Consider the following 19,735-nt stretch of genomic DNA (forward strand, 5'->3'; position numbering starts at 1 on the left):
TCCTTTTTTAATTTACTCAGCTCCAAACACTAGTGAGTATAACTGACTTCAGTTGAGTTATTCTGACTTCAGAATAGTTAATGCAGAACAGAGCAGAAATAGCTTCTGTTATTTACATGGCAACAAGAATTTCTGTCTTGCATGTGAGTCACCCTTAGCTAATACCTCTTTTTCTTTCTACAGGTACAAAGATGTATTTGTAAATCATAAATGTTGACAAACCAGGCATAATGTATCTTAATTCAATTGACAGTGCTATCACCATTTATACTGTCAATTGCTTCTTTGTTGTCAGGGCTGGATAAAAATATTAAATACAAAAGCAATATTCCTTCAATCAAACTATTTTTAGGAGACACATATCAACCTAATGGTTGAAACTAGTATTCCAGTCACTTGTAAAATCATTTCTCTTGTCATGTAGAAAGAGTGCTAGAAATTGTTCCTGTTGAGTGCAAAAGAGAATCAGTCTAAACTGACGTGATATGAAAAAAGGAGTGGGTGAGGATAACTAGATGATTTAGAGAATGAGCATTGGGAGAGAGAAACTTCCCCTGTTAGAAGATCAGTCAGATGGCAATGACTTTCATGAGCTATTGAAAAACAAGGTGGAGATTTCAGGCCACTTTTCAGTGGATGGTTATCTACATTCCCCAAAGACAAGAATTAAATTGGTTGGCTGAATCCCACCTTTACTTCAGAGATAACTCCATTTTAGTTAAAGCTGAGAATGCTGATAGAAGTGGAAGGACACTTCTGTTTTGCAGTTCAGGCTGTATATTCTGCAAAGAGAATATTCTCCAGAGCCTGGTTTTTGCTGACATATTTATTTTCAAAAGACAAATTTTGTCAGGGATTCCTTCAACTTACATATTCTTGGAGGCTTACAGCAAAAAAGAGGAAGTCAGAAGAAGAAAAGTGATTGCAGAAAAGTATTTTTCAGTCAGTTTCCATAATGTGGTTATGAGGGCAAGTAGGTGTAGTTAAAAACAAAAAAATAATTACCAAAATCCCCAGACACTTGTCACAAAATGCCAAATGATTGAACATAACCTACTATTTGTATATTTCAATTAAAGATCTATTTTCACAGTAATTTTGTAACCGTAAGTTAATAAAGGTTTTATTCTAACTCTATACATGTTCATTCAATTAATAAGTGCAATATAGAGTTGTTTGGTTTTTTTTCCTTAGGTGGGGGAGAAGTATGGAGCCAAGTTTCAAAAAGTACAGAAAGGAATGTAGTATGGTAAATGGGGAATTTTTTTCTGCAAAACTGAAAAGTTTTTGGCAAATCTAATCTGAAGAGGTACATCTTGTCCAAGCAAGATGTGTATACATAAAAAGCTGGCATACAGTATTCCGTTTTCCTTCAGAGTAACTTTCTGCAGGCACTAGGCTGAATTTATTTGCAATATGATTAGGCTGTATTTTTTTCTATCTTCAGATACATCCCTTCTGTACCCTTATCCTCTCCCCTAAGAACTATTTTCCCAATGAAATATATTTTGGGAAAACCGCTGAACTTACTCTCCAACCTGAATTTCAGGCAAAACTTGTGCAAATATTCAAAGTTGTACATACATAATCAGGTAGTTAGTCACTTAGACACTTTCCTGTAGAGGATTAAGCAAAGCTTGTGAAGCACAGGATAGCAAACACATGAAGATCAATATTCAGACTCCAGCAATCAGTTGGTCTGGGAGCTGTTTATGGCAGCCAGATGGGCACAAGTGATGCAGGGATTTCAAGGCAAAATTAAACTCCACCAATTTTTGGTACAGCTAAGTGCTAAGTATCAGAATTGCTCCTAACAAAAACTACTTACTGTGGCTGCAGGGGCAGTCTATGCTTAACACTGTTAGCCTCATGCTTTTTAGAAAAAAAAATAAATAGTAGGTTTTGTATGTAAAGAAACTTGAGTGAATCTATCTACTGTCTCCCTGGCCTTTCTACTCCTCCTGTTACTTTAGATGACAGGAAAATAATTTAATCTCCAATTATTCGTGTTTCCTGCAGGAACGTTTTATAGTAAGGTAATGAAAAAGCTTTCCAGTGGCCTAACAAGAGGCCTAACCGTTTCCCAAGGTGTTCTTTAATTGTATAGAGTGACTGGGAAATTCTTGATGTCCATACAGTATTTTTTTTTCTTAGTACAAAAGCAATGAGTCCTGCCTCTTATAAATGTGTTTTAAATTCAGTGTATTCAAGCTACTACTGTCAAACCATACACATGATTGATTATCCAATTTATTAGTAATATTGTATACAGTGCAGGAGTGTCATTTAACTTGGTTTGACAAGTACAGAAGACTGTCATTGACAGGTGTAGGAATAAGTGATGGCTTTAGGCTTTAAAGTGTTTCTAGAGCATTTCACTGAACAGCAGATTGATAAATTAAAATCACAGTGGTAGCACTGGAGCTGAAAAACTAAGCACTTAAGATTGCAAAAACAGGTCTCTGAAAACTTCATGTACTCTTCAGAGAAACACTGAATGAAACAGAAAAGCACAGTTCATGAAAGATTAATCAATTACAGCATGAAAATGTCAGAGTTTATGCAAAGAAAAATATTTCTAGAAAATTGCAACACATGCTTTTCTCTTTTCAAACTGTCAGAAGACTTAAATTAAATTTAATTCTCTTCTCATTTACACTACATTTACTGATGTAATATAATTGTTTTGGATTGAGCAACATTTAAACAATGTATAAACCAGCAAAATGGCTACATGAAAGAGACCATAACTGTCAGTGTCCTAAGCACAGCTTATGTAAAACAAGACATACTGTTTGTTTTTCCAAGAGTGTGCTTTGCAAGTGAAGTTACAATATAAATGGAAATACCAGATGCTGTGAATCTAAGAAAGCATTCTTGTACTCATTGTTCAATATTTCCAATACTCTTGACCCACTGTGCAATGATTTCTATGGTAAATGTATAACAGGAAGTGCTTCCGACACAAAGGAGATTCTTCTTTATCCCAGCACAGGACTAGGCTCAATTCTGGTCTGGTCAGAGATGAGTGGAAAGGGGGGTTGTGCATCACACAACCAGTTGTGTATCCTCTAGACCAGTGCTAGCTATGCTGACTACACTGACAAATCTGTGCCTCCTAGTACTTCAGTGCTCTGGAAGGGCCTATGACCGTTCTTCTTCTGTACACAGAGTAAAGAAATCAAGATCGCTTTTCTGTAAGGGAATAAAAAGTCACAAAACAAAGGAATTCCTAAAATATCAGTGAAAAGACCTTTTGATTTGCAGAAGAGCATTCAAATGTCACCACTCTGAACTACCTCACTGTAAATCCAGAATAAAGCTGTTGAAATCAAGGGATCAGATATAATTATTTTTCTTAAACGTATGTCTGGATTTTTTCATTATATTCATTCTCATAAAAGAAAGTGGATTTTTGTCCCAGGTGACTCACCTGAGTGTAGTATCTGGCAAAACAGACTGGTGGCTTGCTGTGGTATTGTTATTGCATTTTTCCTATACAGTTTTGGATGTATGGTAGAGCTACGGATTTCTTGTCACACAGATATGACATGAGTACAAATCACCTAGCTGAAAATGTTCTACATATCCTTTCTAATTTGCAAATAAGTATTGTTTGACAGCAAAGGACTTTCTTCCCTTAGGGAACCCCCATATGGGTTTCTTTTGCCTGATACTATCTCAGCTGACTTGCGAGGCTGGCTGCTTGGCATCTACAACTTACCTTAGGCATGGCCTGCCTTGGAGGGAGCATAGACACACTTTCCTATCTGCAACAGGCAAGGTCTGAAGTTCTTGTGCCTGTGTTTTTTGAAGAATATCTTTTTTTGCTTAGGGAGGGATCTTTCTCAAGTTTCCTCATACAGTTGTGCTCCTGTCTTTCTGGGCATGCAGGGAAGAGTGCAGTCTGGGTACTCTCCTGCTTTACTCTGCCTGATACATTTCAGTTACCTCCACACTCTAAGGGCTTGTTCCACTCCCTGGTTCACTGTCAGGGCACCCAACAATATGGGGTATAAATAATTTCCTCTCTTTCTCATTCAAGACTTTTTGATGAGCACATCTGATGTAAACTCTGATCAGGTTACATTTTTGGCTTCAGGTTTAACCTGGTTTTCCCCGACTCTAAGCTCCTTAAAATGCAGTAGTCACATTTTGTAAATCACGTTGTAACCTTTCTCAAACATTTGGTAGCATTACTGATGTTAACTTAATGGTCCACAATCTGACTACTATATTTAAAAAAACCCAACAACCCACAATAAATTTGGGGAGTATGTATTTTATATGATCTTCTTTTCACCTTTTCCCTTGCATTCCCTGGGTGTCACAGGAGGAGACTCCTTCATATCACTGTATAAAGCTCTGAAAAACAGTTACACAGATGCACACTTTGACAGCTTGCTTGCAGCAGGTGGGCAAGTTTCATTATCTTATTGTTATTATCTGTTAAGAACATAATACCAGTATTTGTGCATAAGATATCACATTCAATGGCTATAACACTAGAATTAAGAATATCTTGTATCCTGCTTGGAGAGAACATTTACAAATGTTTCATTATTCTTTTCTGCCAAAGTGATTCTATGTTCGTAAAAATTAAATATTAATGCATTCAGATTCTCATTTAGAATGTCATTCATCACTCTTAAATAAGACAAAATAACCATCCTGGTTTTTAGACAATGTGTATATCCATCTTTTCCACACAGATTCATTTCGCAAAATTTTAGATACTAAGAAAATGACTGCACAAAAGAGGGCTTATGGAGCTTTATGCTTCCATTATTGCCATTTTCTGTAACATGTGTCCCTAGATCAAGTGGTCACAGTCCCTGTCAGATTAGGGCTTTGCTTGCACTGGTATGCATCAGTCTAGTAAACATTTATAGAAAGTTTCAAGACTTTTATCACTGTGGGAAACGCACATTAGAAGTTAACAATACAGATGCATCTTAGACTAAATTTGGTTTTATGCAGTCTACTGAATTAAGCTACCATAAAAATTTAGTGCTGAGAATTGCCTCCAGCACCTCTTCCCCAACCACAAGACTGTGAAAGAATTAAAACTGTTAGGTTCTCTGTCTCTGTCTTCTCCTTTCCCCTCCCTTACCTTCTTGCTGAACTCTCACACAATTTTTGCTTTCTCCCAGCAAAACTACATTACTATTACTCACCGTTATATGACTTACATGACTGGAATTTTATTTTTCTGTGAATGCTCTACACAGCAAGACAGTTTTATAGCATATAAAGTATCAGCCAGAACATGAAATACACCTATTTCACTACTGACACCTAGACAAAGTCTGCTTGAAACCAAATTGTATTTGATTCCAGATACAAAGTGTAATCATGATTAATATGTGTGTGTATGTGAAAAGAAAGATTAGTTTTGTGAGGAAACAAAGCCTTATTTGATATCTTTCAGGTTCCTCCACCTCTCCTAAAGGAATGTGAATGCTTTGGCATAATACTGCTATATAAGCCACACTAACGACCTCCAGTTTTGCTTCACTAACTTCACCGTCTGAGAAGATGTAGCTTCCATTTCTATACTATATCCTTTGTGCACCAAAAAGGGATAGAGCTGCAGAACAAATTACATTCCTTGAGAAATGCTTAAGTTTACTTCTTTGTGTATTGATCCTAATTTCTGTGAAGGCGTTCACTATTTTCAGGTAATCAACAAATAGTTCATAGGAAAAATGCAGTCTGAAAGATGGTATTTTTTCATTTGAACTATTTGTTGTTCATAGTACACCTAGAAACCTACCTGTAGTTTCTGCCCCTTGATTTAGATGGCAAGAGAATAAACAAGGCTATACCTAGTAGGTACTTTTCAGCAAATAATTGCTTCTGGTAAAAGCCATCCAGAGGGACATTGGCAGGCTTGTAGATGTGGGCCCATGCAAACCTCATGAAGTTAGGCCAAGCGCAAGGTGCTGCACATGGGTTGGGACAATCCCAAGCACAAGTACAGGTTGGGCACAGAATGGATCTGGAACTGCCCTGAGAAGGGCTTAGGGGGTGTTGCTGGATGAGAAGCATAACATGACCGGGCAATGTGCAGTGCACTTGCAGCCCAGAAAGCCAACTGTATCCTGGGCTGCATCAAAAGAGGCATGACCAGCAGGTCGAGGGAGGTGATTCTCCCACTCTACTCCACTCTAATGAGACCTCACCTTGTTGCAGCACTAGCAAGACTAGGTGGTTGCAGCAAGGCTTTTACCATCGCATACCAGGTTAACCTCAACAAGTAACTCCTGCACCTTACCTTGGCACAGCCACCAATCCCCTGCAAGGTTTCAAAAATTCATCTACTGCCTGTGATGTTTCTCCATCCTCTTCAGGCCAGTCCACACTGCTTCTTGCCTCTGCTGTGTCTGGAATCTTCATTCTTCGGGGTCCTCTTCCAACCAGCCTCACCTCATCTGGACCCCCTGCTTCTCCCAGGGCCTCTCCTCATCTCTCCTACATCCAGGGCATTGTCTGTCCTCTCTCTGCTTCTTCCAGGCCTCTCTTCATTCAGCACTCCTTGCCCCTACCCCTTAGAGCTATTTAACTACTTAGGAGGAACCAGCCACAGCTGCACATTATCCACGTCAGCCAACCCACCACCCCTGAAGCCAGCCCACAGCTGTATATTATCAAGGTTAATTAGCCTGCCTTCATTCCTCTATGTCACCTGGAGTGCTGCACCTAGCTGTGGGGTCCCTAAGATAAAAAGGACATGAACCTGTTGGAGTGAGTCCAGAGGAAGTCCACAAAGATGATCAGAGGGCTGGAGAAACTCTCCTATGAAGACAGGCTGAGAGGGTTGGGGTTGATTCAGCCTGGAAGCGAGAAGGCTCTGGGGACACCATATAGTATCCTTCCAGTACATAAAAGAGGCCTACAAGGAAGCTGGAAAAGGGATTTTTTACTAAGGGTATGTAAGGATAGGACAAGGGGGAATGGTTTTAAACTGAAAGAGGGTAGATTTAGATTAAGGAAGAAATTCTTTACTGTGAGAGTGGTGAGACCCTGGCACAGGTTGCCCAGAGCAGCTGTGGATGCCCCATCCCTGGAAGTGCTCAAGGCCAGGCTGGATGGGGCTTTGAGCAACCTGGTCTGGTGGAAGGTGTCCCTGCCCATGGCAGGGGCATTGGAACTAGATGGTATTTGAGGGCCCTTCTAACCCAAACCATTCTATGATTCTATGAAAATTCCTCACTTGCTGGGACTTATAGGTGATTTCTGGTGGCTATCTGGGTGGTTATGAAAATGTTTGACACAAGTAGTTAGCTTGTGGATGACAGCTGGTTCAGTCTCTCATCCTTACTCCTGAGAGTAAGGGCTACAGGACCCAAATGTGAGAGAGTTCAGAAAGGCTTTTTTTGTAGAAAGCATTAGAGGCAATGGAACAGAAGGAAAAAAAAATCAGCAACACTATGTTTGTTGGAAATTGGTTTGCACTTTTTAATTTAAAGAAATGCTTTAGCATTAGCTACAGTCACTACCATAGCAATATAAACTGTCAGTTGCTGGTCATGCATGACAGATCCACTCTGATATTTCTACTTCACATTTGAAACACACTCTCCAACTTTTAATTCTACTCTAATATGTGGTTCTGAAGTATTTCTTTTTATTGAACAAAACTTATCCCTACTTGCACTCAGAAGCAACACTGAAGACTTTACAAATAAAATTGAAGCATAGTAATGAATTTTTTACTGATAAAACTCTTAGCATACAATTGGCAAGACAGAATGTGACCTAATTTCTATTTATTTTTGTGTACATAATCAGCAATATTTTTACAACTTGCTACACCTGTGTGCACACCCCCACGGGAGTGTGTATGGCTGATGTTGACAAAACTGCACTTTGGTTTGCAGAATGATAAAAATTTTAAGAACCCAGCTTGAACCTGAGATAAAACCATCCCTAAAGTGAATGGATAACTACAGAATGCTTTTGAACTGCAATTCATAATTAGAACTAAAGAAAAAATACCCCAAAACCAAAATGACCAAAATCAAGACCCTCCTTCTTGAAATCAACATCAGTTTGGGCCAAACAGAGGCTATTGAATATGACCCTAAATACCCTCAACAAATTCCTGCTTATTTTCAAATTAAGGCATGCAAAGGCATTATACCAATGTAGTTGAAAAGTGTTTTGTAAATAAGGTCAGATCCCAGATTAATCTAAATTTGTAGAAAACAACCTATGATATAATTATTTTTACTAGTTGAAAGCTTGCCTAATATGAGGACATATCCTGATTTTGTTTTATTTTGAATGAGGGTTATACTATAGTGTGCTAATACACAGCTGAACCATCTGATAAGGCAAGATGTGGGTTGTTGTCCCTTAGTATCATACACAAGGCTATCAACAGAGCAACACTAAAGACATTGTCTACTAGCCCGAAGCTTAATATCTTTAAAAAAAATCTTTAACAAACATGAGAAAAATACAGGAGCTCCAATTTGCTCTGTCAGCAACTCTTCTCTCTGACATGCCTCTTTCTGTACTGCCTCCTCTCTTAATACACTTCACACCGTGGGACGGGCCATTTTCCTGATTTCACAGAGGGTGCTCAGAGGATGAAAGTATCACTATACATGCTACGTGTCCAACAGTTAATGTGGCTTCCCTGACTATTTATAAAGCTGGAAGGCACTTCTATAAGGTATCTGGTTCAGGCTTCTACCCAACAAGATAGACCCATGGCTAGACCAGGTCAGCCATGGCTTTACCTAGCTGAGATTTAGAAACCTCAGCAGATGGAGGCTATACAAGGTCTCTGAAGGACATCTTCCATTTCTTCCACGATTTCAACTCTGGTGGTGCAGCTCTCTTTGGGACACAACACTTTAGTGAAATTATCAAAATTTTAAATGATATAGAATCAAGAAAAAAATTCTTCCCTCTTCCCATTGCTATTCATGGTAGTAACCTTCATTGTTAGGGTTGTACATTACCCCTCCACACAAAACCTAGGACAGGGAAGAGAAAGGATGGTCCCATTTAAACTCAGAAAGGGCACTTAAATACTGCGGTAAGAACACATGAATAGAAAGGAGAACGTGCCCCTTTTTGTACATTTCATAATTTTACATTGCAAAGAGAAAATAGTTATTTAAAAACCATCTAGGTAGTACTATCTTCTTTCTTCTGCCTCCTTAATTTTCTTCATCCTTACCCAACCTAGCCAATTGGCCAGTGTAGTTAACACTGTTTTACTTGTGCCTTGTTCCTTGATGTGTTCCCTTTGCCTTTAAAAACCAGAAAGATAATAAGAGAATAAAACTAAATTAAAATCTATGGTACTGCTCTTGATGGGACTTTTTACAAGAGTGTCAAAGTTTAAAACACCCAGCCATTTCAGAAAGCAAATATATACAGGGACTGGTGCAGAGCAATAACTTTTGCAGCAAGGCCAGTTGCTAATTGGTATTGTGATCATGGGTGGTCGGACTCCAAAGAAGAAATCTCTTTTACTGAGAAGCTGCAAATTATATTACTGCAGAAGGGTGTGAAGTGGACTTTCAAGTAAAAGCTAGCATAGAAGTACTGATTGTTCTTTCTGTGGTTTGGTCTTTTAAGCATATATTTCTTTTTGCTGTCCCACCTTTCTCCTTTAGCACAAGTGCAAGTAACAGGTAGATAGACCAATCTCAGATTTTGCTTGCTAGTGAAAAGGATTAAGCTGATTTCAAAGTGGAATCAGAGTGATCAGCCATCAGATCCTCTCCGAGTATTTGTAGCTTGTTAAGAACTTAATATTAAGAAAGGTCTTGACTGTTACTATCATAAAATGTAGTAAAAATAACACAGAAAAGCAAGGAGCAAATACAGATTGTCTGATTTCAACAGCATTATAGCAAATTTGAAAATCAAAATACCAAACCTCATAATTATTATATCTTTCAATATATTTATCAAGGCAGAGATGTAAATTAAAACTTCTTTGTAATGATCTGGAAACTTGTGAAAATAAATGAAGTCTTTTTTGTCTAAAGGGTGAAAGACTGTCTTGATTTTCAGATGTGTTCAGATGTGAGTAGGGAGCTAGGTCTCATTTATGAAACAGTTTCACATACCTGTTAGGCTGCCACAGTAAGCTGTGCATATTTACAGAAGCCCATAGAGACTGGTGAGCCAAGATGCTATCTCGGTACATCAGAAATAGGAAATAAGAATACTGTAAGAACACAGACCTCTCTAAACATTGTTTTCTGTAACTCCTGTATCAGTGACTGCTGTCTGGGGAAAACGCAGTGAGTTTAAAGTAACTACTGTTGTTCCACAGTGAGGTTCCATACCAAGCAAATATTTTCCATCCTCCCTCCATTTTCCATTGTAAGAAAATACCTCCCTTTTTGCCTCTTTGCATAGTCCTTTCCCCTGGATTTTTCTGTCTGTTCTTATGTTCCTGCATCCCTGTTTATTTCCTTTAATTCCCTTCCACATCTAACATGTTTTGTTCTCCTGACTTTCTTTATGGAACATTCTCTTGTACACATTTTCCTTCCTCTAGAGAACATCCTGTTTCATACATAGGTGAGACTACAGATCTTCAGTACTGAGGAATTGTTCATCATTAACCTAGAACATAAATGACTTACATATGTACTGTTTTCCTACAATTACTAATGAAAGGGTAGTCTTGGATGACAGAAATAACAGAGAGTAAATAAAGGGAAAGGCAAATAGAATAACCAGAAGAGAAAAAAACAGTTATCTCATGCTCTGTTGCCTTTCTTAATTATTAAGCACATTGCTACTGATGTTATTAAGGTCAGAGAGGGGAAAAAGAATTTATTAAGGTGCATATTTGCTGAGTTTGTGGCTAATAAATGTTAACAGAATTAGGATTTTTTTTTTTTTTTTTTGGCCTGATGTATTAACCTGTTTTCTATGCAATATATATATGTGTATAGATACAGATATATATACACATATATTTCTGTGTGTGTGAAAGTGGAAGTGGTGTAGAATGAAATATATTGGTTAAATAGAGGAACCATAAAATAATTATTTAGATTGCAAATGAGTAGAAAAATAGTTAATCTGGGATTTTAAACACTGAATGACACAAAAGCACTGACAAATGCGGTAACAGCAATAGACCAACATTATTACTGTGGGTTTATAATCTCTTCTTTAGAGATATCTTTGAGCAAAAAAACTTTTTATAAATTTATAAAGCAGGGATATTCATCCACTGTTTCTGAGTTTTATAATAATGAAAAGTAGGCAGTTATAGAAAAGCTTAAGCCTTGTGGATTTTGGTAAATTGTTGGAAGAGAAGTGTATCGATAATACTGCTTGAAATTAAACCATATAGATTCTCAGCATGTTCCACATGAAGATCACCAGCTTTCCACATGTGCTATCGTCCCCCAAATCCCTCCTGTCTCTCTGGGGACTGCCCAGTCAGCCCCACAGAGCCCTTTCAGTTCCCTGACTTCTGTTTCTGGCCTCCAGGCTAAACCTCACATATAATTAAAGAGTTGGTTGTTTTAGAGGGTATTCTCTGCAAATGCAGAAGGCCTGCTGCTGCCTATCTAAGTCACAGAGCCCGAGTGGTTTTAAGCATAAGGAATTACTGACTGTCTCTAAACAATGAGTTAAAATTGTCAAGTGTGTTCAGTCCTCCCATGTCTTTCATGAAAACAGAGCTTCTGAATACCTGGCCTGAATGTGAATGAGAGTTACAAGATTATGTTCAGGCTGGCAGGTTTATTGGTTTCATATTAACAGTGCAAAATGCATCCAGTATCTCCTCTTCTTTTTATATTTTTCCTCTGCTGAAGGAAAATTATTTTCTTAGTTATCTCTCTTCAGAAGCTGGATGGGAATGGCAGGAATAGTGTCTGCTCCTTTCACTGGTGTTATCTGATAATCAGGATGGGGGACAAGTGTTACGGCAATTGTTGTACAGATGACATGTGGCTACATGCTGTTTTGTAGCTTATATGTCTGTAAACCCCCGCCCACTACCACACAAAAACTGAGAGTGAATTGAAAGAACATGCATATTTTTGAAGTGGACTGAACATTATTCTAACAGAGCCTGCAAGGATTAGGTTTTTTTAACTATCTCACTTCTTCAGAATTGGATCCCTCAAACTAGTATTGTGAGTGCAGGATTTCCTATAGATCTTCTGCAAAATGGCCTTACAGGAAAAAAAACACTACCGAGCAAGAGGAAGAAATGTGGATGACAAATCCCAGTTGTTTGATGGTTCTTAGAACAGTTCTGCCAGAAGAAAATGAAAGAATTTTACTTTTTGTATTTTGGAAGCACTTCCTAAAGCTGAGCCCACCAAAATTCCTCCATCTCTTTTTAAGAAGTATTTGTGATTCAAAAGGCACTGTGATTAAGCTGTGATTTGGAAAATACTTTTCTGTATTTTCTACTGTCATATACTTTTGAGAAAGAGGATCTCGGTAAGGAAAGTGGTTCATACAGATCTCTAGTCTTTTTACTGAAAACATAAAAAAGTGCAGCAATTAATGCCATTTTTACTTGCATCACTCTTCTTTCTCCCATGACAGGCAACTATTCATCATGTAATAAATGCATACAATGCATTAATTTTACTTATGTCTGTCTCTGGGCCTTCCACCTAAATTTATACTGTTTATAGCAAAGAACCGATCCTGAAAAAAAAAGGAAAAAAAAGAAAAAAAAGAGTGAAAAAGTCAGCAGTTTGTATTGTGTTTTGTTTTTTTTTTAACATCTGCACAAAAGAAAGAGAAGTAGATTGAATCTCAGCTGACAACCAGATGTATAAAACATATGTATTTTCAAAGACCATTTCACCGAAGAGCTATTGCCTGCTTATCCAGAAGTAATCCCATTCTCTGCAGCTGGCAGTAGATGAATCTAAGTTCTCACTGGCCTCAAAGAAAATCAGTTCTGTTTCTTTCTCTCCCTGTCTATTCTGAATTCAACAATATGGGATATATATAATAACACCTAACAAAGAAGACAAGTTTTTTTAAAAGTTTGACAAACTTATTAGTTGCTGTGATGGATTTTCTTCCACTTCATGTGTTAAAGACTGCATGTTATCATGAAAGCTACATACAGTTACAGTTACAAAAAAGAATTAATTCAAAGAATTTCTACTGTGTAAGACAGTTACAAAATAATGATGGTTTCTCTTGGACATATAATACTATTACAGGTCTTAAAAGATGCTGCAATGGTCTTACAAAATGAGTTTTGAATTCTATGGCTCAGACTGATGACTGATTACAAATCTACATGCAATATGATCTGGAATTTATCAAGGTTAAACTTTTACTTGCAGATTTTTATCATGAATCAGCTACCATGAATGGTTATTAACTGGATTATCAATTTAATCATCTAAAGAGAATTATAACAGTTTTGAGGGGGTAATTGTGCATAATCTTTTTTTTAAGAACAAAAAGCCAAATACGGAGAACAAATGTGGATAATTAAAAACTGTTGGCAGTTTAAACATTATTTTTTTTAATGTTACACATCCTTTGCCATAAAGTGGGATGAACTTAATATTAGCTGTCTTTCAGGTTGTCATTTTTGCAGAATCCAGTTTATTATACCTCTTGACCTGCCTGGACTGTCTAGGTCTGAATTGTTCAAAGACTTCTGCATGAAGTTAATCTGATGCATTGTGAGCAGCCTTCACTTTGGTGGAGTTTTACCAGAACTGTTGCCTCTGATGGTAAAGTCTTCCAAGCACCCTGGCTATTTGCATGACTTCTTTTTTATTCTAACCCAACATGAACATGAACACTGTGTAACATGAAAAGGAAAAAATGGTCCAGACAGCTCTGTCTTGCTCAGGTTGAATACGGACACAAAACTCCAAAAGTTTGTGGAACTTTTGTTCCGAAAGTGTGGAATTAACACCTGTGGGAAGAAGCATTTTGTGCTGCTACAGGGTAACAGCCAGTGTTCAGCACTGAGATGTTTCAGCTTTCCCTAGGGATTTTTTCACTTCTAAGAGACGAAGGAAGACAACCTGTACCTCATATTAAACTGTATTCTAGCCCCAAATCATAACATTGAATTCAGATACTTTTATCTGAATAGAACACATACTTGAATTTTTGCTCCTGATTGCTACTGTTAGATACTTGCATTAAAGAAGTTAGTTACTTCAGTGCCAACCTATGGCCCTTTCTTGCACAGGGAGCAAAGAAGCATGGATTTTTCTTCTTTGTTATGCATTTTGCATAGAAAGGATAAATGGAATTTCACTTGCTAAGGGAGTACATGAGCTTTTCTCTCCCTGCATAAACTACCACAGCAAGAGATGGAGTCTGCTTCTCCCTGTAGTTGTCTGCTTTCTGACAGGGGGGAAATGTAGAGAGCCTTATGGCAAGTGCTAGAGGCCACGACGCCTGTGAAGGACCTTGAAGGCTAAAGAAGAAAGAAAGTAAGATAAAGTTGGCTGAACGCTGGAAGAAAAATGGGATATGAAGCGAGGCAGGAGCGGTTGCATGATGCCATATCTCGGCATCTGGCTGAGAACATAAAACTCACAGAGATAAGAAAGAAGAGAGAAAAAAAAAATACAAGAAGTTCAGTGCATTTGTAGCTTAGTAATTAACCAATTATATGTGGCCAAGAAGTGTGTGAACAGTATTGATTAACCAATGATATATTAGTATGTTGCGCGTGAACAGTGAACGAGGATATATAAGCGTGGGTTTTGGACTAATAAAAGGTCTTCTAGTTGGATTCAGAAGTCCATGTCTTCAACTCCTCAGGGAAACTGCAATGTTTTAAAAACCACTTTTCCTTTGTGGGATCTCTCATGGGAAGGCTGCAGCCCTGCACATGCATGCAGAGTTCAAACTGTGACAGTCTTGAGCTCTTAGGTTGCCACACTTCATATTCCCTTCCCCCACCAAAATAATTATCAGTGGAAAAGCACCAAGAAGTCGTTAGATTAGGCACAACAAAATGAAAAAGCATAATTAGCCCCTACAGGCAGTACAATGAAAACATGGAAACAACTCTGTTGCAGAAGGTAGATGAATGAAATGCTGGTGTGCAGGACCAAGTAATATGTAGGCAACCTAAAGTAATTTAGATTGATGTTTTGAGCAGCTCTGGCTGCAAGAGGCATTAAGGGCACCCATGTGTTAGTCTAATTGAGGCTATGTCAGCATTTCTTCTGCAAACATTTACCGTATTTTAAAAGCCTGGTAGTTGCAGCTGCCAGTCTGGGCTAAAACCTTAGATACAGATCTTGGTACAGGAGCTCATCCTCTGAATAAAATGAAACTCCCATTTATTGTGAGACTAGGAGGAGCACCTCTTTGACTTGGTAGCAAAGAGGTGGATGTTGGCTTGAGCTCATCCTGAGAGCACAATGCTCTAAACTCTGTCTGAAGCCCTCCTTTGGGGTGGAAGAAATACAGCCGTAAAAGGCAAAAGTAGCACAGAGGCAGGGACTAATTTTTCTATCCTTATCATTAAGACTTGCAAAAAATAATTCAAGCACATTACAGGCAAACTTCTGGGAAGGTCTGGGAAGAGGCTAAGCCTATTTGCTCAAATTAGACTTCCCAGAAAGAATCCAGTTTAATGACAAAGTCACATACAATGGCTGTGTGGAGGTAACGTGGATTTACAATGGCCACCAATCAGCTGAAACCCAGACCCAAAACATAAACATAACACTTCCTTCTAGGTAGACATATCCAAATTTCCTAAAATTGCCAGCACAGTTCTTAAGATCATTACAAGAACCACAATAGTAGGATTTATTATTTTTCATCCATTGGTATTAATATAATTGCTACTGTGTCTTTATTTGCTTCCTGGATTTTTACACTTTCACATTTGCTCCTCAGCCACAATGGCATGCAACTTTTTTAATCTTAAAGCTGAAATTTTCATATAATCACATCATTTAAAAAAACAATAGAACAGCTTATAAAGAGGGGCAATGAAAGGTAATAACATAAGTGACTGAATTTAATAATGTATTTGCACTTTTCAGAGCATACAAACCAAAAGTGCACCAACACACACAATCTGACCAGCATTTAACTTATTGTTCAATAATTTTGGGGTGGTAGAAAGCAGCAGTGACAAGCAACTAATTCAAAATATACTCAAACAAACCAAAGTTACTTTATGCTATAGAAATCGAAATATATCTCAATCCTGCTTATGCTGATGTGTTGAGTTTCTCTGTTTATAACTGTCACACTTCCTTTGTTTGCTAACTTGGATTTGCATTTCAGAACTTGAAATAGTTTTTTTTATCTGCAGTTAATACAACAATTTGGAAGCTACTAATTACAGGGTATAATTAATCCTTAAATAACTATTTTACATGGGATCTTTTGTCTGCAGTTTATGATTTTGGTAGCATGAAGCATGCACAGTGTTGTGAAAAAAGAAAAATGTGGATGAAAAGACATAAAGAATATGCAGTTCTGAAAGGAAACAAGGAGTGAGAAAGGAAACTTAGGAAAGTTTTAAAGAAAGAAGCTGAAAGAAAAACTGCATGAAAAGTGAACTTCAGACTCAGAAGTAAAATACAGATACTTACCTTTAATAAATATAATGGTGTACATTATATAAGAGAATGGTACTTTTATTTTAGAATATGTCACATTTAAAAATAAGTTTTTAGAAAGATGAGTTAATAATTTTAATATCTAGACCATATAATTGTTTAAGTGGCTATGAGGCTATGAAGACAACAGCTGTAATATGCAAATCAGTGTAGTGATCTATAATTAAGGTAAAAATGTGGTATTTTTTTATTCTATGAGTTTGATTTTATTTCTGTTATTGAAGTATCACAAAAGTGTTTTTTAAAAAAAGAAACTATCAATTATTTGTTTGGGGGCTTAGACAAGTGATATAGCCAATATTTGAAATGCTTTCTGACTGAAAGATCAGTGAAAACAAAATAATAAACCTTTCAACACAACATTTAACTCCTACATGTCTTTTAGTATAAATTTTGGTCAGTCAATAGAGGCAAAACGTAGTATTTTTTAAGAAGGGAAATATCTACAACTGCTGAGTTTATTGACTTATAATTACTTTTTCTAAGCTCAGGTATAGTACACAACCATAATGTTGAAACATGATGTTTATGCTCAACATAGGCTCATAAATTATATTGTCTGGTCATTGAATATATAAATATTCATTGAAATATACATATTCCTACTTACCCAACAGAGAGGAAAGGCTCCTTTGATTCAAGTCTGTCAAGTAAATAAGAGAAATTTAAAATATTTATTTGATTATTTATTTATTGTATTTCAGAACATTTATATGATGAATCTAAACCAGCCACACTCAGTATCAGATGAATCTAAACCAGCCACACTCAGTATCAAATTTACTTAGTGACCAATACACAATTTAGCAACAATAGAAGGACATGATGCATGATGCTAGGACCTTAACTAAAAAAAAAAAAAAAAAAAAAATCCCATTTACCTAACTGAGCTTTGGTTTAGATATCAAATATTTACAAAGCAGCACACCTAAGCCTTTTAAATTTCACAGATTCAGATGACTTGTGTAGGTGTTTACACTGGGAGGCTAGAACGAACAAGTAATACTTTGTCTTTTTTTTTTTTTTTTCATTTGTCATGTATGATGCTTTTTTCTTGATGGTTATGATTTAGGGAAGATATCGAATGTTTTTTTTTTAAAACTGTAAAGATAAAACTTAGTATGGGTGTAAGAAATTTGCTTATTTGATAGCTTCCACACCCATTTGTTTGCTTTCCAACATCCTCTGTTCATATGACATGATTACTTCATCATGAGAACTTCTGGCACATTTGCCAAAATCAGCCTTGTCTAGAGCTGGATGTCACTGGTTTCGTAGACCCAGAATCATGACCACTTCTAAACCCAGTTCAAAGTGTTGCTCTCCACCTCTCTGCTGTTGCTGCTGCATCTGTGAGAGTTGCACCACTGGCACACTGGTAGAAGCTTCTAGTAGTAGTTTCCACCCATCCAGCATAGATTTAAAATTCCTCATCTAGGATATTGTACTGTATTTCTGTTACAGTACCTGCAACTAGCTGTCCTTAATTATGTTGTGTGTCCCAGCTGCAATGAGTTTACTACTATCAGCTGCTTCTTAGGACTATTAGCACATGACTTTAGGGTCCTTTATAAACACATTCAAAACAAATTTGCCACTCAAATATTTGAAGAGGTTACATGACAAGCAAATGATGCAAAAGTTCTTTTTTGTGTTAATTTTCACTGAGAGGAAGCCAGACAGAACAGCAAATAAACCACACCACCCCAACCCCCCCCCCCCCGTGTACTTAATGTCTTTTTGTAGCCTTTAATAAAAGTGTTTCTAACAAAGCAAAGTATGTCATAACTGGAACTGAACGTTTCATTTGTGATGACCCCTCCCATCAGAAAACAATTGAGTTCCACAACAAAATATCTGAACTAGAACTGTAAACAGGACTAATTGTAAACAAAAGTACTGTAAATAATTTGTCAATGTTTTAAGAATGAACCTTTCCTGCATGTCTTCTTTGTAGAAAAAAAAAAAGTACTTTGGCTGTTATTATTCATTTAGCAAAGGTTATGTCCAGAAAACTCACAAACTGGTAGACCAGTTATTGCCGTCTGTCCAGAAGGGTATTTACAAAAGGTGCATTTGTCACTGTTCTTTTGAAAGGATTATGTGATTTTGTCTTTAATTGAAAATACTGCATATCACCTTTTCACAAAGCATTTACTTTTTTCCCAGAATCACCAGTGGAAATAACTTAGGAGCCTGTCTTCATTTACAATGTCATCTTCCAGTGTGGTTTAAACCTAATTCTCTGGGGTTGGATTTCCAGCAGTGGTAAGGACAACTTGAGTAAGGCTTGAGGAAAAGCCAAAATGTACCCAAAATACAGTAACTTTTCTTGTGTCCTCATGGCTTTACCTTACCTTTCCATTTCTTTTTGGGGTTGTGATCCACATTGAAGTAAAATAATATGAGGCGATCACTGGTGGCCTTGTGTATACTTGGAAGCACAATGGAGGCCCAAAGGTGGGTATTCCCATGTCCAGGGGAATGCTTCTCCAGGGCAGTGCCAGTGCTGTCATGAGTGCTTTCCTTCCCAGCCTGCCATGCCGCACACACAAACCCTCATAGCACCTCGAAAATGCTTAGCTTGGCATCCTCTGTGCCCAGGCAGAGAGCCGTAATGTGACAGGGTCCTTCATGTGCGTGGTTGCATATTTCTCCTGCAGGCTCTGTGCATCCACTATGCCAGCTTCAAAGACCAGCCTTTTCTGCTGTGGATTACAGCAAAACATCTGCACCATCTTTGCAGCTTCTCTCTGGTGTATGAGGAAAAGCCCAGCTAGTGTTATGGTTTTGTTTCCTGATTTTCTGCTTAATGAAATGAACCAGACCTGGGAAGTACTCAGTGTTTGGCTCGAGGGATTAACTATACGCAAAAGATGCAAAGAATGAAGGTCTCAGAACATATTTACATACTTCATAATACAGAAACTTTTGTAATAAAGAGAGACCTGGCACTATCCTGATGGAGGACATTCTGGTGGCTTTTACTTGCAAATGAAAAGTGTGACATAGAATGCCCTGTGGACAAAATACTGCAATTAAAAATCTATTTGAAATCCATTCTCAAGATGGAATTCAATTTGATTTAAATAGTACTGCCCTAAGTTTGACCCCTCTTTAGTATATTTGACTAAATGGTT

The 19,735-nt window shown here is 37.5% G+C and overlaps 1 protein-coding gene across 9 annotated transcripts in view; it reads right to left on the reverse strand.

The window, feature by feature from the left end:
* The window catches only part of RALYL (RALY RNA binding protein like), a 404,596-nt gene that overhangs the window by 43,940 nt on the left and 340,921 nt on the right, over positions 1-19,735 (reverse strand). For 6 of the 9 annotated variants that reach the window (XM_080381891.1, XM_080381898.1, XM_080381894.1 and 3 more), the window contains one exon: positions 17,206-17,238. The exons of the other annotated variants lie outside the window; for them this stretch is intronic. In XM_080381891.1, the coding sequence (XP_080238017.1) occupies positions 17,206-17,238 (33 nt within the window). The remainder of the gene's footprint in view (positions 1-17,205; positions 17,239-19,735) is intronic. 9 annotated transcript variants of the gene reach the window in all.

The sequence above is a fragment of the Falco punctatus genome (genome assembly GCF_963210335.1).
Source record: "Falco punctatus genome assembly, chromosome: 3".
Taxonomy (NCBI): domain Eukaryota; kingdom Metazoa; phylum Chordata; class Aves; order Falconiformes; family Falconidae; genus Falco; species Falco punctatus.